This window comes from Caenorhabditis elegans, chromosome V, assembly GCF_000002985.6.
Source record: "Caenorhabditis elegans chromosome V".
Classification (NCBI taxonomy): domain Eukaryota; kingdom Metazoa; phylum Nematoda; class Chromadorea; order Rhabditida; family Rhabditidae; genus Caenorhabditis; species Caenorhabditis elegans.
Window position 1 is genome coordinate 8,014,189 of NC_003283.11, and position 20,914 is coordinate 8,035,102.

General features: G+C 35.7%; 6 protein-coding genes and 1 non-coding gene across 9 annotated transcripts; 5 read left to right on the forward strand and 2 right to left on the reverse strand.

Moving 5' to 3' along the window:
- The first annotated feature begins 3,752 nt into the window (after positions 1-3,752).
- On the forward strand, positions 3,753-7,527 carry sptl-2 (Serine palmitoyltransferase 2). 2 transcript variants are annotated; one of them, NM_072663.8, is made up of 6 exons: positions 3,753-3,889; positions 5,077-5,242; positions 5,289-5,420; positions 5,817-6,336; positions 6,438-7,156; positions 7,293-7,527. In NM_072663.8, exons 1-6 carry the CDS (start codon positions 3,759-3,761, stop codon positions 7,383-7,385), a joined length of 1,761 nt encoding a protein of 586 aa, NP_505064.1. In that variant the 5' UTR covers positions 3,753-3,758; the 3' UTR covers positions 7,386-7,527. The 2 variants fall into 2 exon arrangements, with proteins under 2 accessions (NP_505064.1, NP_505065.1); NM_072664.7 differs by lacking the exon at positions 3,753-3,889 and adding an exon at positions 4,971-5,022.
- A 501-nt stretch (positions 7,528-8,028) lies between these two features.
- On the forward strand, positions 8,029-9,129 carry ech-3 (Enoyl-CoA hydratase; the record flags this gene model as incomplete). 2 transcript variants are annotated; one of them, NM_072665.7, is made up of 3 exons in its annotated part: positions 8,029-8,205; positions 8,258-8,508; positions 8,555-9,129. In NM_072665.7, 3 exons carry the CDS (start codon positions 8,187-8,189, stop codon positions 9,059-9,061), a joined length of 777 nt encoding a protein of 258 aa, NP_505066.1. The 2 variants fall into 2 exon arrangements, with proteins under 2 accessions (NP_505066.1, NP_001309646.1); NM_001322576.3 differs by lacking the exon at positions 8,029-8,205 and having other exon boundaries at positions 8,386-8,508; positions 8,555-9,061.
- F43H9.3 (Poly(A) RNA polymerase mitochondrial-like central palm domain-containing protein) lies at positions 9,007-10,752 on the reverse strand. The gene is made up of 6 exons (NM_072666.8): positions 10,565-10,752; positions 10,195-10,513; positions 9,944-10,148; positions 9,632-9,887; positions 9,324-9,584; positions 9,007-9,271 (listed from the first exon to the last, which is right to left on the reverse strand). Exons 1-6 carry the CDS (start codon positions 10,656-10,658, stop codon positions 9,165-9,167), a joined length of 1,242 nt encoding a protein of 413 aa, NP_505067.1. The 5' UTR covers positions 10,659-10,752; the 3' UTR covers positions 9,007-9,164.
- A 1,584-nt stretch (positions 10,753-12,336) lies between these two features.
- F43H9.5 lies at positions 12,337-12,485 on the reverse strand. Its single transcript, NR_069054.1, has one exon. It is a non-coding gene; the product is annotated as an Unclassified non-coding RNA F43H9.5 (non-coding RNA).
- Positions 12,486-12,502: 17 nt separating this feature from the next.
- F43H9.4 (Glycine N-acyltransferase-like protein) lies at positions 12,503-14,601 on the forward strand. The gene is made up of 6 exons (NM_072667.9): positions 12,503-12,727; positions 13,576-13,717; positions 13,774-13,985; positions 14,101-14,209; positions 14,257-14,318; positions 14,367-14,601. The coding sequence occupies exons 1-6, from the start codon at positions 12,522-12,524 to the stop codon at positions 14,527-14,529; spliced, it is 894 nt and encodes a 297-aa protein (NP_505068.1). The 5' UTR covers positions 12,503-12,521; the 3' UTR covers positions 14,530-14,601.
- Positions 14,602-15,250: 649 nt separating this feature from the next.
- On the forward strand, positions 15,251-17,026 carry oma-2 (CCCH-type zinc finger protein oma-2). The gene is made up of 6 exons (NM_072668.9): positions 15,251-15,358; positions 15,407-15,562; positions 15,611-15,832; positions 15,877-16,024; positions 16,070-16,286; positions 16,332-17,026. The coding sequence occupies exons 1-6, from the start codon at positions 15,321-15,323 to the stop codon at positions 16,730-16,732; spliced, it is 1,182 nt and encodes a 393-aa protein (NP_505069.1). The 5' UTR covers positions 15,251-15,320; the 3' UTR covers positions 16,733-17,026.
- A 196-nt stretch (positions 17,027-17,222) lies between these two features.
- On the forward strand, positions 17,223-20,837 carry vars-1 (valine--tRNA ligase). The gene is made up of 8 exons (NM_072669.6): positions 17,223-17,356; positions 17,399-17,475; positions 17,522-17,643; positions 17,689-18,687; positions 18,873-18,994; positions 19,040-19,700; positions 19,801-19,932; positions 19,981-20,837. Exons 1-8 carry the CDS (start codon positions 17,268-17,270, stop codon positions 20,713-20,715), a joined length of 2,937 nt encoding a protein of 978 aa, NP_505070.3. The 5' UTR covers positions 17,223-17,267; the 3' UTR covers positions 20,716-20,837.
- The last annotated feature ends 77 nt before the right edge of the window (positions 20,838-20,914 follow it).

Here is a 20,914-nt window from a genome sequence, read left to right on the forward strand (position 1 = left end):
AGTTCGAATGGAGCGCGTTTGCAAATAACATACTCACATGGGTTTTTAGCTTTTCTTATGTAAATCATGGAAAGAATCAGATGACTTTTGAAATATTATGATTGGAAATCACACAGCTGTTCAAACAGATCGCGTGTTCATCGAGAGTTCACGGGAAAGAAATCATTCGTTGTCTTGAAGATGCTTTTATGTGACAAAATTCAAAGATAGTAAATACCATCTGGTTTTTTCCGAAACAAAAGAATCTGTAACTGAAAAAATTACACTGAAGTTACAGTTAAAATGTAAATGACAAAGAAGAGTTTATCTCAACACGCGATCTGAAACACTGAACCGAAGAGACATCGAAAATGAATAGAATTTGAACAGATCGCCATCGATTTGAGGGTCGATGAACACGGAGACACGACAAAAGAAGCTAATGATTTTCCTTTTGAAAATATTAGAAAATTTAATCTCTTCAGGAGTTTTCGGAACTTGGGAAAAATTATACGGAGTTGATTTTAAGCGAACAATTGAAAAAATTTAACTCGAAAACTGCTACACTCAAAATAATAAAACTGCGTGGCGTGTACTGCAGAAAACCTCAAATTTAGGCCCCGCCCTTTTCTCGTCCACTCACGGAGAAAAGGCAAAAATTTGGGGACCAACCAATATCAGGTCGCCGACATCCTACGGGTTCCGCGCGCCGCTATGTTTAACTCGCTGTAAGCGTGGCGAGCTGTCTCCGCCCGCTGCGAGTTAAACATAGCGGCGCGCGGAACCCGTAGGATGTTGGCGGCCTGATATTGGTTGGTCCCCAAATTTTTGCCTTTTCTCCGTGAGTGGACGAGAAAAAGGCGGGGCCTAAATATGAGGTTTTCTGCAGTACACGCCACGCAGTTTTCTTATTTTGAGTGTATAAACTTTAAAAAAAATTCGGAAGAAACTTTTAAAAATAGAAAAAAATTAAGTGTCGTCAAATACGATGTTAAATGTGTAAGCATCAACATCGAACACGCTCACGTCAGAATGCACACCTAGTGCCGCATGATTTGCGAAGCTACAGTAATCCATAACGCTTCTTCGATACATATAGATATCGCGATAGAAATAAGATGATTTTTGTTGAATGGTGATCAAATAAATAATCTGAATAAAATATAGAAATCAGTGCGAAATTCAAATATGACTGCCACTCGGAATATCCAGCGAAAACGTTCAACCACACACTAATTCAACTCGAAGCACATCTGAAAATATTTCCATATTCCTGTACTATAATGTATTTCCATTAACGTATTTAATGGACTTCAGGGTTCTCTTACTTTCAGAAATTCAAGAATATTACTTGCTCTCGGACTACAAGACTACATGCTACAACATGAAAATTGCCTGACTCTTGCAACTTTCCCATACTATTTCTCAAAAGGTAAACTGTCTGCGATCAAATGTTTCAGATCTTCTTCGGCCAACGGAGCAGTGTAACCAAATATTTGTGCCCAATTGTCGCTGCGATCGGAGTGCGTAGTGCGCCGAGCTCTTTGCATACGGCAAGTTTTCCGAGCAGTACTACCGTCACTTTTCTTAGATTTTCCAAATTGTTGCAACACTTTTCTATAATCTGAATTGCGGAAATTATGATTTTAGAGTAACAGAAGCTTTTGTTAAGATTTAGTTTTGAAACCATCAATTTTTGAAGAGGTTCCAAATAAAAAAATGAAAGGCAGATTCTTTTTGTCTATAATTTGTAAAAAGTTATGTTATAAAACATAGATAACATTTATTTGATAGAATATAAACTTTGAGGGTATTTGGTAATTTTAATCAAGTATAAAATATGTTGGCTAAACTATGAAAGTTTGAAAATTCTACCATGGACCCATAAAAATAATCTACTGTAGTTGTTTTCAAATTGTTTTAGTTGCAGCATATATTTGTAGTTATTATATTTTTACTATCTGTAAAATTAACCGAGATGCTAATAGTCTTCAAGTTCAAGTTTTCAATTCGTAGTAATATGATGCAGGACAAACAAAGACAAGATAATCTGATTCCTGTAGTTTTTTTTCTAACTTAAGTTGCCTGAATGCTCCTAACTTTTTGTATGTAGTGAAATATTCTTTAAAAACGGATATTCTATATGATGTTTCACTGAGAAGTTCAGTACTTCAGTAAAATGTTAAAATTCTTTCCCTGTAGCATATGGCAAGTCATATTTTGTTACCCAAGCTCGGCTCGTAATCTGTCACAAAAAAGGCACACTTGTGCTCTGACTACAAATAAACTCATAGTTTAAAAATAATTTCGAAACTCTTGTTGAGAATGAATCTCCATGACGGCAGACGACCTCATCCTTTTCCGTATCTCTTTCTGGCTTCTCTCTTGTTTAAAGTGACCACCCATCGTTTTGTGCCATTTTATGTTTTTGTGCTCATTTATGGCTTTTTGCGCATTTTCAAGTGTTGACTACGCTTTCAAATGTACAGTGCTTTATGTTTTTTGTAAGGAATCTATCAAATTCTGGCACATATGACAGTCCGAAGTTAGTCACACAATAATTATTCCTGAGAAGATTTCAACTACATACTCTTTCTGTAGGTCAAATGAAACATCTATAGTTAAATAATTGTGAAGCAAATTTAAATTTCTAGATAGGGCTTGGTCGGTAAAATACGCCAAAATTGATTCGCGTCAATGAGAAGTTACTTAAACTTTGAAGTGAACAGTTTTTTAAAGAGCAACAACAGCCTTGCTCCTTGCTCAGAGTTTCTAAATTTTAAATGTCTTTGTTGTGACTTTGACATGTTTTTGATTCTAGAAGTTTCCACAACCTGGCTATCCCAAAAGATTGTTTGTTTAACTAATTGTTGAGATCTCAAACTGCCAAACAAGTTTTCTTGCTCTTTTTTTGCCTTATGTCAACTCAATTTCGTTCTTCTTGAACATTATTTACCAACACGGGTGTACCTATAGTGCGTACCCTGTGTTATCACCATCCGCTGTCATTCTTGGGCAGTTTCTTCGTTTTGCACTTCTTTTAGATGAGTCATTTTAAAATTGAATATTTAAAGTTTTGAAGTATTAAATTTTGAAATTATAAAGAAGCGTTAGCTCAATGGCAAAAGTTTAAGTGTAGTCTGCACGGATTTATGTATTCATGAGTTGCGTTCTCAAAAATTCATTCTTTTGAATTTTCCGTTTTCGTGATTTCATTTGAAAGCAACTTAAACATTTTTTGTTTTTTTTTCTAATGATGTTGCTCGTGGCAAAATTCGCTGTATAGGGATCTCCTTCTCCAGAAGTCCATGCCTTCCGCTTACCTGCCTACGTGCCTACTACATGTTTTCTGGAATTAGAACTAATGTTTTAGGATTCGCGCAATACTTGTACATATTCAGTCTTCCGTTAATTTGTTGAACGTTACAAATAATTTCACGTTTGCAGGAAAAAAGTTAATGTTGATTTTGGCTGGCATGATTTTTTACATTTTGATGAACCTGTCACAGTTTTACGCCCTTTTTGAAATTTAGAAAGTGACTCAAAGATACGAATTGTGCAATTCTTCTTGGTGAACATAGAACGAGAAGAGCACAAATCATGAAATATGAATAATATATATTTGAGGAATTTTATGCTAAACTTTGAACAAAATCACTTTTAAAAACATATTTTCCCATTACTAGCGAAGAAACTGTTTAAAAAATGGACTTTCCTATTTTGTATTGCTTTCTAAAAAATACACAATCTACTCGAATTCTAACTTTAAAACTTTTCAGATGACTTCTGAGGTAGCGAAACGAAATTCGCCATTCAGATTTCTACACAAGCTACCAATTCGACTCACATTCACCGAAAAGAAATCACCTCTTTTGATCAGTGATCTTGCGAAACAACGAGAAGAGAATGAGTGAGTATATTCTTATCGTTTTTTTTTGCAATCAGTTGTGCATGGCACCTTATCAGTATGTGTTAACTTATATGATGCCGATACAATATAGTTTGATGATATGAGGCGTTGAAATTTCGAAATATTGAAAAAATATGGAAAATAAGGCATTCGGGGGCGCCTCTTCACTCGCCCCCTCGCGCCCTTCTAGCTGCCTTTTTTCACGCTTACTTTCAAGCAGTTCAGAACGAACAACACACTTCGAGAGTGGAATTATTTTTCAATCAGGTTGCTTTGAACATAAATTTGTCACACTCAATCACAATTTTTCAAGAGAATTATTGACTTTATTGCAAATATCTATTGACTGAAATGGATAAATGATGATATTTTAAAAAATCTACTCAAACAATTACAATTTTTATTTGCTCACAAACAAACAAAAATCATTTTGATCATTTGGCTTTTGAGTAGACAATTGATGAAAAGCAGTAGTAAAATCGACTGATAAATTTAATTCTAGAATAAAAATAAAGGAATTGATGGGGCTGAAGATTTACACAACTTGTAGACTTTCAAAAAAAAATTGAATTAAAGTATGCCCTAATAGTTTCGTACTGACTAGTTGTCAGAGCAGCCATATGCATGTAAATTTTGATAAAGTCGTCATTTTTAGGATAGGCAAAAGAATCTTACTGAATTCAAAGGCTCGAATAAAGCATGGAAAAGTTGTATTTTTTCAAGCTTTAAACATTATCAAGTCAAGTTTTTGCCCAAGATTGATTAAATTTTCAAAGCAAAAAGAAGTTCGAAAGTTAGTTTTTTCTCTATGTCAATTGAAAATTGAATAAATTGAAAATCAATTGAAAATTAGTATTGCATGCAAAACTAATAGAAAAGTTTGCTAGTTTTAATCCGTCGACGGAGAGAGATCTCTCCATTTCTGTGAGTATCCGTTCTCGGAGCACGTACACACATGATGTGCACCGCCTGTTTCATGTATCTTCCGATTCCGTGTCCGTTTTCCGCCATAGCAGTCCACGAGTTCATTGTATTATTTCTCTATTTGATAAGAACTGACATTCTATCATTTACTCTGCATTTGCAATGTCTCGACGCACCGATTCTCTCTGTCTAGATGAGTATCTCAGCAGGTTGATTAGCTTTTATTTTTTATCTTATAAAATAAACACCGCAATAAATTTCAGTGAGCTCAAAAAGCGTACCCATATTCTGGAATGTGCTTGGAACCAAGAACATGATGATGATGAAGAAGAAGAGGAAGTAAAAGTAGATCAAGGATCCGAAGAGACTACATCATCCCATGATATCTATGGAGATGTTGGAAAACGAGCACCAAATGAGTTTGAAAAGGTTTTGTCTTTTCCCAATAGCTTTCTGAACATGTAATTATTTCCAGATTGATAGATTGACGACTATCAAAGTTTACATCGCATGGCTCGCTTTATTTGTGTTCGCACACATTCGTGAATATGTAACCAGGTTTGGGTTTGTGAAGGACTTGTCGAGCAAAGAAAATGCGAAGATGAAGGTGAGAATGTAATCTTACTAACCATATACAGTAGGTTGAAATATTTGTGTTATATCCAAAGTGTTTGAAAGTTGATTTGAAAAAGGTAGATCTGAGAAAAAACAGTTGTTTTGAAAGTTGGAAAGTTTCAAAAATTTTCAAAACGAGGTATTTAATAAGTATTTTAAAATCTAATTTTGTAGTCTTACGCTTCATTTTCCATCAAATTATTAATTGAAAGCTCTCAATATTCAGCTTAAAAATTGCTTCTACTCAAGCTTCCGTTTATCATGAACTTCCTGTTTTCCTCTTCCTAGAGTCTAATGATCTCATGAACATTTTAATCAGTCTATTGCAAAGTACGTACTATTTAATATGTTATCAGTCACCTCATCATTCGACTTGTCCTTTTTCCAGGACTTCGTGCCATTGTTCAGCGACTTCGAGGCATTTTATCAGAGGAATTGTTACATCAAAGTACGTGACGTCTTCGAGAGACCTATCTGCAGTGTTCCCGGAGCTACTGTTGATTTGGTTGACAGAGTATCACATGATGGCAACTGGACCTATGAATACCCGGGAACTCGTACCAATGTGATCAACGTTGGATCCTATAATTATCTTGGATTTGCTCAATCTGCTGGACCATGTGCAGAACAATCAGCTTCCAGTATTGATAGAGAAGGTCTCTCATGTTGCACAACAGTTCATGAAAGAGGAAGAAGTGTGTCACAGGCTAAACTGGAGAAGCTTGTCGCTGAGTTCTTGGGAGTTGAAGATGCTATCTGTTTCAGCATGGGATTTGCTACAAATTCCATGAATGCTCCCTGTCTAGTTGATAAGCATTCATTGATCATTTCTGACAAATACAATCATGCTTCTTTGATTCTTGGATGTAGACTTTCTGGAGCTTCTACAAAAGTATTTGAGCACAATGGTATGTGAACTTTTTTCATTCGTAGCTTATTCAGTTTGTTAAGCTTTAATTATTGTCTGAAACAAGAATGTTTTAAATGTTAATCTGATTATTTTTCGTAGATATGGAATCTCTGGAACGAATCCTCCGTGACGCCATTGCTTATGGAAATCCAAAGACCCATCGTCCATACAAAAAGATTTTGATCATTGTGGAAGGAATCTACTCGATGGAAGGTTCAATCTGCAATCTTCCTGGAATTATTGCACTCAAGAAAAAGTACCAGGCTTATTTATATTTGGATGAAGCTCATTCCATCGGCGCTATGGGAAAAACTGGAAAGGGAGTCGTTGAGTATTGGGGCTGTGATCCAAAGGATGTCGACATTCTAATGGGAACATTCACAAAATCATTTGGAGCCGCTGGAGGATACATTGCAGGATCAAAGCGTACTGTAGACCATCTTCGTGCTGCAAGTCCAACTGGATACTATTCCTCTCCAATGTCTCCACCAATTGCTCAACAAATCTATACTTCCATGTCTATTATTATGGGCAAAGATGGAACAAAGGATGGTGCTCAGAGAATCGAAAGACTCGCAAGAAACTCTCATTACTTCCGAATGAAATTGAAACAAAATGGATTTATTGTCTATGGAAGTAATGATTCTCCAGTCGTTCCAATGCTCATCTATTTCCCAACAATGTGTGGATTCTATGGTCGTGAAATGTTGGCAAGAAATATTGGATGTGTTGTTGTATCATTCCCAGCTACTCATATGACAGAAGGAAGAGTTCGATTCTGTATTTCGGCCGCTCACACCAAAGAGCAACTTGATGAGGTGAATAATATTATATTTTGAGAATTTGAAAAGATATTTAATACTGATCCACTTAAATGTCTGTAGTCTTCGTCTAATATTCTATGATCTCAAAATTAACAGTCTTGCTTCTTGAATCAAAATTGTGTTATTCCAGGTCCTCGAAACAGTCAACCTTCTTGGATCGATGAGTCGAAGCAAGTTCTCCAAACGATCACATTTGTACAAAAATCAGAAAATCGAGTGGTAACCAGCCGAATCTCCATCCGTTGGCTATTCATCCTACATTTTCATTCAAACGGGCTTTCCTACTTCTCAATATCGTATTGTTCTCTAGAAAATAATTATCCGTTTTTATCGTTGTTGATAGCAATAATAAATGCACAAATTATAATTGGTATAATTGTTCACCGTACTGAAAAGAATGAAAATATCAGCTATTAACATCTAGAGCACGTGGCAACCACTGAGGAAATATGACGTCACTCAGTTTCTCTACATGATATCCCCTACAACATAACTGACATCACACCTCTTAAAGTTAGGATGCCACGTGTTTCAGAAGAAAAGTGAGAAGTGAAAGATGTGACAACAGGTGCATCGACGTATGATTCAAACAACTATTGTGCATTCGCCAATATTGTCATTTTTCACGCAAAACTTCAGTTTTCAGATCTCACAATCAATTTTATGAATTTTGGCACTTATGTTTACCACTATGGGTGCGATTGTGGCGAATCCCACTTTGAAACCCGAGTGTGCCTTTGAAATTCAGTTTTCTGTATTAATACGCGTATTTACGAGAATGTGATATTCAAAATTGAATATTGAGATATTTCATAAATATCTGCATTCTAGCTGCAATTTTATTTGGCGTTATATTGGATTATTTCTAGGTAGAACCTGAAAGAAGAGACGCAGAAAGGGAAAGATATTATTGATTACCAAAAGATACGTTTTCTAATTTTCTAATGCACCATTCTTCTGCCACACTGTAGTCTCTGATATGTCAAGTAAACTTGCAAAACGATTATTTTCAACTGCCATATCAATGTCTACAAACCAATTTGGTAATTTTTTAACTCAAACTATTCAAATACTTTACAAAGTCAAATTTTTCAGTGAAAACTCGTCAGGATGGTCCTGTTTTTTTGATTGGAATTAACAGAGCTAACAAGAAGAACTGTGTGAATCATGCAACTGCACTACAACTGATTGATGCATTTGAAAAGTTCAATGAAGATTCAACAATGAAAACTGCTGTCCTATACGGAGAAGGTGGTACTTTTTGCGCTGGATATGATCTGGAGTCTGTTTCAAAAGCTGAACATCAAGAAGTTTCGGAAGATTTTTGTGACAAGTACAGATATATGGTACAATTGTTTTAAGTTTCTATTCTTATACATTAATTCTTTAAAGGGACCATCAATCATGAAAATCAAGAAACCGTTGATTGCTGCAATTGAAGGATTTGCAGTTGCAGGTGGTCTAGAACTGAGTCTGATGGCTGATTTACGTGTTTCTTCTCCTTCTGCCAAGTTTGGTGTCTTTTGTAGACGAGTTGGTGTTCCATTGATTGATGGCGGAACAGTTCGGTTACCACGTGTTATCGGATTGGGAAGAGCACTGGATATGATACTGACTGGACGGGAAGTTGGAGCACAAGAAGCTCTTCAATGGGGACTTGTCAATAGAATCTCGGATGAAGGAAAAGCTGTTGAGGAGGCAGTGAAACTCGGAAAACTTATTGCTTCTCATCCGGAAATATGCATGCTGGCTGATAGAGAATCCACGTATTACTCGTTAGAACACACGGAGCATGAGAGTTTTGAATACGAATTCGGGAGTACAAAAGTGCTCGCTGAAAGTATAAAGGGAGCACAGCAATTTATGGAGAAACAGAAGAACAAGAAATCAAAATTGTGAAAATAACAAGAAACTATAAATAATGTATTTTCTAAAATTCTAATAAATTACCGGTATTGAAAAAAAAACACAGGAAAACAAGGAAAATGGATAAAAGTGACGATTAGATAATTACTTTGTCGTTCATTTGGAGTTTCCACGACGAGAAGTGATTTTCCCCATGGAACTGTGAAGCTTCTGGAACTTCAGGTAGACTCGCGAGCATTTGCCCTGCAAGCAAAATTTTCATTTTGAGAAATTTCAGGTTAATATGAGAATTTACCGTTTTTAAACTGTTTTCGCATAAATTGAATAGCAGCAAAGAAAGCGGAGCTTGCGTGATGTGAACGGCAAACAGAGACGGGAGAATATGGATCAATCAATTGAAGTCGTACTTCTCCGAATACTTGTTTGCGTTTTAAAGCTAATCCTTTCTCGATGTAGATCGCTTCTTTGGCCGCATTGAAGTGATTGTAGTAGTCAACGAATCGAATAATTAATTCACTGATTGCCATCTTGTTGTGAGAAGTCCAAGAGAAATCACCTGAAATTAAATGTTATTCAACCTAAAAAGCTTATAATTCAACTCACTCAAACATGGATTTTCTGATTTGATGAGCTCTGCCACTTTTGAAATTGGAATTTCAGAGGTAACGAGATTCGGATGAGTTTTGGCGAGGACAGGGAGAACTGGCCACGGAGAAAGTGCCTGTTCACTTTGAAGAAAATGAACAACTAAAAGAAGAAGATGATATGATGAGAGAAGTCCATATTTGCTGTTCCGAACTTCTAACTTGTCACAGATTGCTCGAAGCCACAGGAATAAGAGTGTGAATCGGTGATCGCACTGAAACAATTAATTATTGGAACATCTTAAATTCTAATTTTAAAAAAAAACGCTACCAATTTGTACATTTTCATCAAATGCGTATTTCGTATTGCGTGATAATTTTCTTCGGGAAACTGCACGTCAATACTCAATCCGGAAATATATCTGACAATTATTAACGGAACCCTCATTCTAGGCAGTTCTACAATTTTTTCCACAGGTTCTCCAAGTTTAGCACTCTCTCGTTCGATTAATTTCGCAAATACGGACATGAAGTTTCTGAAATTCAAAACTTAAAAATCATATGCATATTCTCAAAACTTACTGTTTGAAACTTGGATTTTGATGAAAATCACGCAGAAATCGATGCCGTTGGTCGTCTCTTTTTGGAAAGAATACAAAATCAAAGTCCGATTGTTTGTTCACAAAGTTGGTAACCATCGAACCAACAGGTATCAGTTCTACGGCATTTTTGTTCAGTATTAAAGAATTTAAATCTTTGATAAAACTGAGAACTTTCGTATTTTTGCACTCTTTTCTTTGAGAATTCAGCTCAGCTACTTGTTCATTCATTTTCTCTAATTTTTCTGGATACTTCTTTTTAATATAATCTACATAGGGAAGATTTGATATCGGTTTCACATCTGGAATAATTGGTTTTTTTTAAAATAAAAATTGTTGATGAAACAACTTACTTTCATTTGAAGATGAAGGGTGGCTGATACATTCTGATGACGCAAAACTTTGTTGAAGCACACGGCACAATTTTAACGAATTAATTTTTAACATGAAATTGAGAATTCGATTCAAATTTGCTTAAAACGTAGGAAAAATAAAGTAAAAATAGTTTGCGCGTTCAATAAAGTGCCCCGTAAATCCACATTCCGCAAACACCACACCTGCGTACAAATCGCGTTCGAAGACGGTGACCGTAGTTCATGCGTCGATCCTGAAATTGCAGCAACTTAAGGTTAGTTTTCTCCATTCCTTTGTGATATTTATTTTTTTCACATAATTATGTAAAAAGTATTCGAATTTTAATTATGCATCAGTTCTCAAGAAAAAATAACCCCATTATAAATTGTTTTTATTCTACAAATTGTTTTGTGAGACATAGTAATCATCCCTCGTGGTATCGTTAAGACTGTACCCATAGTTTTTTTCTGTTAAAAGATCACAAGACAATCGTTGAACTGTCTAATATCAAAAGGAGATCTGCTATCTAATGATGAGATGTGATCATTTTGCACTACAAAATATGCCAACTTAATGTATTCAATCGGGAAAAGAGTTACATCAGTTTACGTGACAATATGAAAAAAGTCAACAAAACAATCTTCAAAAGTGTTTAGTCTTTCTTTTCCATCAGATGATGAAGATGACGATGACTTATTTGCACGCTGATGTAAGATTGTACAAAAGACCGATAATTCCCACGAAACGTGATTGATTTACAATACAAGAGAGACTGACCATTGAAGTCATCAAAGATTTGAGTATTTGAAAATGGAGACTTGTTCACAGAGGTTCAAAGATTTGATTTCAATTTATGAGGTAATACAAGAGGCCGGTGATCAGAGATTTCAAAACAGTTTGGACGGGTTTTATGGGCAATTAAATAGCTATCAAAATAATTTTCTTGAGATTCAAAACTGGTGGTCCGATTGGAAAAATAACTAATTTTTTACCACAAAGTTATATTATTTCTTGCAAAATAAAACAGAACAATTGAAGATTTAATTTAAAAAACGAGAAAACAAAGTCACATTTAATGTTTTATGCTGGAAATTGTACACGTTTATTAAAATTCATATATGATTTTGAATTTCCATTGAAAAAATGCAAGAGGATATTCTCGGTTCAAGTCTCTAATTTGAAAATGCTGCTGAAAACTAGTGGATTCGTTTATATTATAAAACCCAATAATAAAAATTTATTAACGAATGAGTGGTTATAGAAACTCTCAACTTGTAATATTTGTGAAAATGTTGATATTTGAAACTTTGTTGATATTTTCATGTCTGCAAAGATTCAGGTGTTTGGTGTCTGTTCCTTAATCAAAACTAATGTAGGTTTTCTTTAATTATATACATTTCAATGCGGAGTAGCGCCAGCGGGGAAGGTGTGAAAAACTACTCCTATGGTGCCAAAATGTCCGAATATCATAATAAAACTTTTAGTATGCAAACCGCATTGCATACTTCTAACGCTACAGTACTCTAATTTCAAATATGTACATTGTTACTTAGAACAATGTTTTAAAAAAGTTTATGATAAATACTTTATTTTTAATATACATCTATTCAAATCAAGATCAAACTTCGTACTCATTCCTAATCGTTTCAAAACAATGTTGTTTCATTAAATTTCCAATTTTTTTGGTTTCATCATCCTCGAAAGATTTTCTTTATCATGTTATTGGTTTCTATCTTTCATTTTCCTCCTCTTCCCATACCATGTCTATCTTTCCCGCACACGTGCGATTTTGCAGTTATCTCTGTGTCCCACGTGTAAGAATACGTCCTCTTCGAAATGGGCGGAGCGATGGGTGTGTTGGCAACGACATAAGGACATTTTGTAAGAGCCAGTATGACAGGGATCTAGGTATAAAAAGAGAATAATAGAAGATGGGTAAACTCTTAAACAACCACAATGGCATCTACTATGAAAGCATACACAACTCAAAAGGCTCTGAAGACTGTCGTTGAGAACTTCAGAAAACCACGTCAATTATTCGTTTATCATCCAATTCAATTTGAGATTAATGGTACTTTCCCAGCTACAAAAACTTCTTTATTTTCAAAAAATGTTAATGGAACTACTTATTGGCTTGCAAATATGACAAGTCTGTATGAAAGGTTAGTTTATTGAAGTGAAGTAGTGCGTATACAGTTCAGATTCAGAAATTTCGATCAGACTGTTTAGTAAATTTATTAGGGTAATTCTAAATTTTTTTGTATAGAAAACTGAACAGGTAATCCAAATTCAAATGTGTTCCATTTATTTTGATACAAATATAGGTGCCTATAAAACAGGCTTACCGCCTGCCTAGATAAAAACTATTTTTCAAATTAAAATATTCAGACGAGTTACTTTTTTTTTGCGGAATGTGTATTGGTTTACTTGGTTTCTAACGTACCGCTAACCAACTTAAACTGAAAATTCGAGGAAAATAGGGAGAAGAATACTGTAGATATATAAAATTTCTACAAAATTTAAATTCTTTTTACCAAAACCCAAAAATTTTCGAAAACGAACGAGTTACTGTACGAAGTTTGTATATATGCCCGCATAAACCTAGATAAGTAAGGTTAGAAAGCAACTTGAAATTTTCAATGTAGAGAATGTATTTGACTTGCCAACAACTTTGCCATTTCCTCCCGTTTCAAACTACAAAAACATGAACTTTCAATACATGGGACAATTACTTTATAAGTAGGTACACGCGACCCTAAACTTTGTTCACTTTGAAAAAAAAGTGAATTCCGTTTTAAATGTCCATGGCTGACTACATTTTTCCGTATCTTCACTCATGTTTTTCCGATTCGACCGTAATATTTGATAAGATCAAACATTTCCATGACAATCCATTCCTAAACCAGTTTTTCTTCATTTTCAAAAACATTTTTCAGTATCACTAAAGACCTTTTCCCACCTTTTGCTATCTCTTTTTTTCAATTCGAAATTGACCTTCGCACCTTTTCAGAGACCGTCAAATTCTGACACACGATGGAAAGTTTCGAGAAGAAGACTTTCTGGCGGTTTTTGATGAATTCTGTAAAACAAATGGATTGTTTGCTGGCTCCAATGCTCCATCAACTGTAGCCGAGAAATGTTACACTAAAGCGGTAATACACAATGAAAACAGAACAAAGGTTAATAGATAAGAAACGTTTGATTTTAGATTGAAAAGTACATGAAGAAAAACAATATTAATGCAGAGGTGCAAAACAAATCAACACACTTTTTTGCAATGAATGAAAGTCAAATTTTCAAATATAGAAATTATGGTGATACAACATTACCTGATGGATACTCAATTGATATACCTGAATCAACAAATGATGTTATGAAGATTGTAGGATCATCTATCACACCAAATGCAAAATTAGTAGAGTGAGTTTTTGGATCAGGAAATTAAAAACCAACAGTACTAGATTTATATCATTTTCTCACAAAATCGAGAAATCGTAAAACAACAGTTACATGGAAAAATAGGAATTTTTTTCAGAGAAAAACTTCGACGGTTCCCATCGCTCTGCGTTCGTAAAGGCGACGAACTTGTTGGATTCATTTCTTCAGAAACTCACGGAGCACTTGCTCATTTGCATGTCTTTGATGTGAGTTTTACTATTTTCAAATTGAATATTTTCAAATCTGTTTTTAGGGGCATCGTGGTAAAAATCTTGGAGAGAAGTTGGAGATTGGAGCTGCTAAAATGGCTATTGAGTGAGTGATTTTTTGACAAAGGACTGTGGAAAAATGATAATATTTTAGAAATGGAATGCGTCCATGCAAGTTCATCGACACAACAAACAGTTTCTTCTTGGAAAAAGCAAAAAAGTCAAAGTTGATGGATGTTGTTGAGTCCAATGGAACACCGCTAGTTTTCGACCAAAATGTTTATTCCCAGGCGTCAAATTATGGAATGCACAAGTGATTTTAATAGGAATACAATGAACTTACAATAAATCAAATATACATGTAAATATTGAATAAAAATTCGAATACCTTCCAGCAAGTATATTTGCAAAGTAATGTTCTTTTACAGCTAGATTTTGGTCAGACAGTGTTGTTGAAAATTTTTTAGTCGAGAAAATCTAGTTATTCGCTGTTTATGAGTTACTTTTTCAGACAATTACACAATTTCCATGCTTGCTAAAAAAAAATTATTAGTTACAGTAACCTTTAAAGGCGCAGCAGCGGGGAGTGCACATCTCAAACGAGTGTGACCGTAGTCATTGGTGAAAATTGGCAACATTTTCTTGCAAGTTTTTTGACTTTGATTCAACCATAAATTTCAGACTTAATTCTAAACTTAAGTATTAAAAAATAATTATTTGATCTTATTTAGCGCGCATTGCCGCCAAACATTGACTTTTTGTTTCGAAATTTTGGGACAGAGATGGTTTTCTTCAGTTTTCTTTTGTTCAACAACATTTGGTTCTGTTCATTCATTTATTTCATTCAGAAGGATTTTGGCCCGTTTATTTGAATTTTAAAAGAGCTTATTTCTGAATTACGTCGCTTAAAACAATAATTTTATACCGTTTTGGCGCATTCGTTTTTTCTCGTTAAAAACTTATTTCTTTCATTCTTTAGACGGTTGTTATTCATTGCTCGCGGAATCTTACCATTTTTAAAATTTCTTTAAATTTCAGGGAATCAATTAACCGAGCACCCCACGCCTAATCACTAACCACCCATTTCCCCTGCACTACTAACGAAATAATGGATATGCTCAAGGAAAATGTTATCCAGAATAATGAGTGAGCCACTTTTATCATAGTTTCTCAATTTTAATTTTCTTTTTTAAGGGCTCGTACAGAGTCGAGTGTTGAACCATCGCATCCCGATATGATGGAGACTGTTCCGGAAGAACAGCAAAAACCGATTTCTCATATCGACGATTTGCTTTCCGAGACCGCTAACCTGATGGCTGTCAAGGAGCAGCTTCTCAAGGAGATTGCTGAGTAATTCTATAGGATAAATGGACTGTTTCTTAAATTTTATCTTCTCAGAAACGAGCATATTCATTCGATGCAAATGAGAGCTCTTCAAAATCTTCCACAGGAAGCTATTCTCCCACTGCAATATCATGCTGATCCAAGACGCCGTCACCGAATGCAAAAACCGGAATCGTACAAGACTGTCATATGTCAGGCTTGGTTGGAGTCGAAGACATGTGCTTTCGCGGAGAACTGTCGTTTTGCTCACGGCGAAGAGGAGCTTCGTCCATCTCTGTTGGTTTGAACATTGAATTAAGATTACACAACATATTTTACAGGATCGAGGCACGTCAAAACAATAAGTACCGGACGAAGCTCTGCGATAAGTACACTACTACTGGGTTGTGCCCATATGGAAAACGCTGTCTTTTCATTCATCCGGACAATGGACCAAATGCATACATTCGAGCCGATAAATTGTTCGAGGTAAGATAACTTTTTAATTTTCCACTTTAATCAAATCTTCAACAGGTTTCGCAACGTCATGCTTTGGCCGACCTTCGCGATCAAATGGAGCATCATATCATGAATGGAGGTCGTTCTACAGCCGGCCCTCAACAATTTGATATGTTTGCAAGGCCATGCACACCAGATGAGCCAGCAGCAAATATGCCATTGGGTCCAACCCCAGTTAGCATTCGTGGACCACGATACGAGTTGCCATCGAAGAAGCCACTTGAGACTGAGGGTATGAAAATTGAATATTGATGATTAATTCAAAATAATTTTACAGAAGCCGGGAATCGCCCACCATCAAGCTGGCCGTTGGATCCATCAACTTTCTTCGCATTGGATAGTCTGAATATGGCAACTCGTCCAATCAGTCCGTTTGAGTCTATGCTTATTGGAGCAGCCGGGAACATGCAATACTCTATGCTTGGAAAACAATCAACACCGGGAGGAGTTTCGGGATATTCTTCCTCTGGATCAACTCCGTCTCAAGATAGTGATTCGTCTCCACTCACAGCTGCTTCTGCTGCTGCAGATGCTGCCTGCCAAGCCAACTCGGAGTCTGCTCAGTCTATTCTTCTGAAGTCTATCAACAATCCGATGATTGGAAACGAGACAACTCTTCCAATTCCTGGACTTGATCAACTTGCCATGGACATTGCCAAGCACCTTGAATTGTGGTGAATAACCACCTCCTTCCCCATCTATTTATACATTTTGTCAAATTGCCATACGTTTTTATGTCCCATACTAACTATAATAACGCGCGCAATTTGTAAATATAATAAGCTCAATGTTCCTGTCATATAGAAAGCACGCTCGCTCCCCCCATCTCTCGCAGGCTCTGAAACTAAACTTGAATTATTTTGCTGCATTTTATTATATCGGATATCATTGCATGTATTTTCAATTCCCTCCAAATATAAATTGCTCGTATCCTCTCCCCACACTAACAATCAATAAACTTTATCGAATGTCAATCAATGTTTTTGAAGACCATCTGGAAATAACGTTTTTTCACGAAGATATCTGATTTTCAATTATAGAATTGCAAAATAATTTCTGAAATGTTTCGTTTGACAAAAAAATATTTTTTAATCTTCCCTCCAATTAGTTTCGCGACAGGGCGCATTTGCTTCGTCCAGACGAGCGTTAATTTTTCAACAGATTGAGCGCATTCTTTCTTTTAAATTATTGTTTGTGGTTTCAGGTGAAATAAATGGGTAAATTGAATCGATTAGCACTTTTTCATCGTTCAAGAAGGCAATGTGCTTACTCACCGACAATTATTACACGTGAAAGTAGTAGGTAAACGATAAACTAAGAAAATAAAATAACTAATTTTTTCAGCTCCTTTAACATCGACGAGGTAACACAAAATTTTGAACAAAGAACAGAGTTTGCCGCTGCAAATTATCGAAAGAATGGTCAGATTTCCTTGATAATAGTTCTAGGCAAAAAAATATTTTTCAGGCAGTCTATTTCGTATGGTTTTACCCCCGCCAAACGTAACTGGTAAACTGCATTTGGGACATGCTCTAACAGTTGCAGTGGAAGATGCTATTTGTCGACACCAGAGAAATCAGGGAAATAAAGTAAAATTTCACGAAAAATTAAGATGCTTATTTTTATGTTTTCAGGCCGAATGGATTCCTGGATTTGATCACGCAGGAATCGCCACACAAGTAGTCGTGGAAAAAATATTGGCAAAAAATGGAAAGCGACGACTTGAGATGACACGCGAAGAGTTTGTGAAAGAATGCCATTTGTGGGGTGAAAAATGCTCATCTGAAATTCGACAGCAATTGACTCGAATGGGAGCTTCTCTCGACTGGACTCAATCATATTATACTCTCGATTCAAAATTTTCCGAAGCCGTCACAAAAGCTTTTTGCATTCTTGAGCAAGAAGATTTGATTACACGTGGCAAACGATTAGTTCATTGGTGTCCAACACTATCATCTACATTATCGAGTCAAGAAGTAAATCGAATTGATGTTCCATCTGATGGTTACATCAATTTATCGTCGTCAAGTGGAACACGGAGAAGAGTGAAGTTCGGTCAAATGCATGTAATTAGATACAATCTGGTAGATTCTGAATCTGAATTCATTGAAGTTGGAACAACTCGCCCAGAAACTTTGTTCGCGGATGTGGCCGTAGCAGTTCATCCAGAAGATGATAGATATTCAAAGTTCCACGGAAAACATGTTTGGTCTCCAGTAACACCGGGAAGGAAACTTTTCGTAATTACTGATTCAGCAGTTTCCGTGGAAAAAGGAACGGGAGCTGTAAAAATCACACCATCCCATGATGCTCTTGATTACGAAATTTGGAATCGTTGGATATTGAATGCTGGACAGAATACAATCGAAGAGTTTGCATGTATTGATGCTGAGGGAAAAATGACAAATTCTGGTGAAGATTTTGATGGAATGGATCGATTTGAAGCCAGAGAAAAAGTGATTCAAAAATTGTCAGAATTGGGAAACTACAACGGACTTATGAAACATGAAGGTGCACAAGTTAATATTTGTTCTAGAACTGGAGATATTATTGAGCCGAGACTCACAGAACAATGGTTTTTGGATTGCAAAGATATGTTCGCCAGATCAGCTGATGCCATAAAATCCGGAAAGGTACACTTTTTACAGCAAAAAAAGATTCGTTTGAAGATGTGGAAAAAAAACTGAGAATCTTAAATCCAAACCGCCGAATTTTGTAAGGAAACGTTCTAAAAATTTTTCATAAGTTTGAGGTCTAAAAAGCAGTCACAGATTTTAGTACACCACCGTAAAAAACCAACACAACAATGATTTTGCAGATTGAAGTGTTTCCGGAATATCAATCACACAGATTGGCTGACTGGTTTGAAAATCAAGAACCATGGTGTTTAAGCCGGCAACTTTGGTGGGGACACCGAATTCCAGCATATAATGTTCCTGGGTAAGCAGATAACTTGTTCACTAAAAGTAATACGATTAATTTCAGTCAATCGAAATGGATGGTAACTACAGACGAAGAAGAAGCTCGACGAGAACTTGGTGACAAAATGCAACAGGATCCGGATGTTCTTGATACTTGGTTCAGTTCTGCATTGGTTCCACTCGTCAAAAATGGATGGCTCGAAGGTGCCCCAATTCAGACGCCTTCGTTGAATGTTATGGAGACAGGATGGGATATTTCTGGATTTTGGGTTGCACGAATGATAGCTTTAAATATGAAATTATCATCTGGAGAGACACCATTTGGAAAAGTAGTCTTACATGGATTGGTTCGAGATAATGAAGGCCGAAAAATGAGTAAATCGCTGGGAAACGTAATTGATCCATTGGACGTTTTGGATGGTATCACATTTGAAAAAATGATTGAAAGAGTGAAATCAAGTGCTCATGAAAAGGAAGAAATCGATAATGCTGTTAAAGATCTAACGAAAAGATTCCCAAATGGAATCTCCAGATGTGGACCAGATGCACTTCGTTTTGCACTTTTGAAGTATGATGTTCTATCAACAGATATTCCAATCGATGTTTCAAATGCTGCAATTGAAGGTCTTCACTTCTGTAATAAAATTTGGAATTTGGCTGCATATTACGATCAGCTTGCTGAAAAGTGTGAAGTCATCAAGGATGTTGATTCAGATCGACTTGTGGTGAGTAGTATAAAATAAGATAACAGTTGTTTCTAAATTTTATTAATTTTTACATTCAATTATCTAAAATATATCTAAACACAAAACGTTTATTTTTCAGGACGAATGGATTATGGCTAGACTTTCGACTACAGTTTCCACTGTCGATGCTCACATGAACAAGTTTTCCCTCCATTTAGCTCTGTCTACACTTCATAAGTTCATAACTTCGGATATTTGTGATATTTATCTGGTAAAACTATTTTCCTATCTCGTAATATTAAATCTTCAATGATTTCAGGAGTCCACCAAAAAAGCTTTATGGAATAATGATATTGCTAGAATTCGAGAAGCAAGATCTATACTTCAAAGAGTTCTACAACCGACTCTAGTTCAACTCAATGCTTTTATGCCATTTGTTAGTGAATATATTTATGAACGGATTTTCAAACGAGAAACTGGAAGTATCCTCTTTGACGTCGTCAAGCCATCGCTTTTTATTTTCCATAGAAATGAAGAACTGGAAGAAGCTATGAAATTGATTACTGCAATGATGGCTGCTATTCGATCTACTCGTCAAACACTGCAACTTCCACAACGAATTACCTTTTCTGGTATTTTAGAAATGGCGCCAACTGACACATCACCTTCGGAACTTCGAATATTAGCCGACGAAGTCACACAAACTTGTGGTTTTGAATTGCAAAAAGTGTGCAGAGAAGTTGATGAAGATATCAAAAAAGATCACATGGCTTGCCCAGTTCCAGGACATGATGCAAAATTGTGGATGAGAATCGATGCTGACTGTAAAGAAATGTTCATTTTGAGTCTCAAACGACAACTGGAAAAGACAAAAACCCGTCAGGAACAGTTTCAAGCAAGAATTGCATCGTATGAAGCAATTTGTGAGAATCCTAATTCCAAACCATCAAATGTAACAAAAACAAAACGGAAAGCTGAAAATGCAAGAAAAGTCGTCGAAAATGCAAAAGAAGAAGCTGAACGGATTAAACAGCTAATTTTGAATCAAAGTTAGATTTATTTGTAGTCATAGATATTAGTGAGATTGTTAGAATTGTTTTCCTTTGTATTTTGTTTTTTTCTGTTAATTTTTGAAATGTTTTTTTAATAAATAAATAAAATTTCAGTTTATTATTCAATTCTAGTGTTGTTAAAGCCAGCATGGTTTCATCAATTAATATATTTTTCAAAAATTGGTTCAGATAAAAACCGAA

Bases quoted from the DNA above. Each gene is read 5' to 3' on its own strand.
- sptl-2 (NM_072663.8), top strand. From the start codon at position 3,759: ATGACTTCTGAGGTAGCGAAACGAAATTCGCCATTCAGATTTCTACAC. The intron at 5,243-5,288 runs GTTTTGTCTTTT...AATTATTTCCAG, and splicing joins CACCAAATGAGTTTGAAAAG to ATTGATAGATTGACGACTAT. The intron at 7,157-7,292 runs GTGAATAATATT...GTGTTATTCCAG, and splicing joins CCAAAGAGCAACTTGATGAG to GTCCTCGAAACAGTCAACCT.
- F43H9.3 (NM_072666.8), bottom strand. From the start codon at position 10,658: ATGTTAAAAATTAATTCGTTAAAATTGTGCCGTGTGCTTCAACAAAGT. The intron at 10,514-10,564 runs GTAAGTTGTTTC...CAATTATTCCAG, and splicing joins CCCTTCATCTTCAAATGAAA to ATGTGAAACCGATATCAAAT. The intron at 9,585-9,631 runs GTGAGTTGAATT...ATTTAATTTCAG, and splicing joins ATCAGAAAATCCATGTTTGA to GTGATTTCTCTTGGACTTCT.
- F43H9.4 (NM_072667.9), top strand. From the start codon at position 12,522: ATGGCATCTACTATGAAAGCATACACAACTCAAAAGGCTCTGAAGACT. The intron at 13,718-13,773 runs GTAATACACAAT...GTTTGATTTTAG, and splicing joins AGAAATGTTACACTAAAGCG to ATTGAAAAGTACATGAAGAA. The intron at 14,319-14,366 runs GTGAGTGATTTT...ATAATATTTTAG, and splicing joins GCTGCTAAAATGGCTATTGA to AAATGGAATGCGTCCATGCA.
- oma-2 (NM_072668.9), top strand. From the start codon at position 15,321: ATGGATATGCTCAAGGAAAATGTTATCCAGAATAATGA. The intron at 15,359-15,406 runs GTGAGCCACTTT...TTCTTTTTTAAG, and splicing joins AATGTTATCCAGAATAATGA to GGCTCGTACAGAGTCGAGTG. The intron at 15,563-15,610 runs GTAATTCTATAG...TTATCTTCTCAG, and splicing joins CTTCTCAAGGAGATTGCTGA to AAACGAGCATATTCATTCGA.
- vars-1 (NM_072669.6), top strand. From the start codon at position 17,268: ATGGGTAAATTGAATCGATTAGCACTTTTTCATCGTTCAAGAAGGCAA. The intron at 17,644-17,688 runs GTAAAATTTCAC...TTATGTTTTCAG, and splicing joins AGAGAAATCAGGGAAATAAA to GCCGAATGGATTCCTGGATT. The intron at 18,995-19,039 runs GTAAGCAGATAA...GATTAATTTCAG, and splicing joins CCAGCATATAATGTTCCTGG to TCAATCGAAATGGATGGTAA.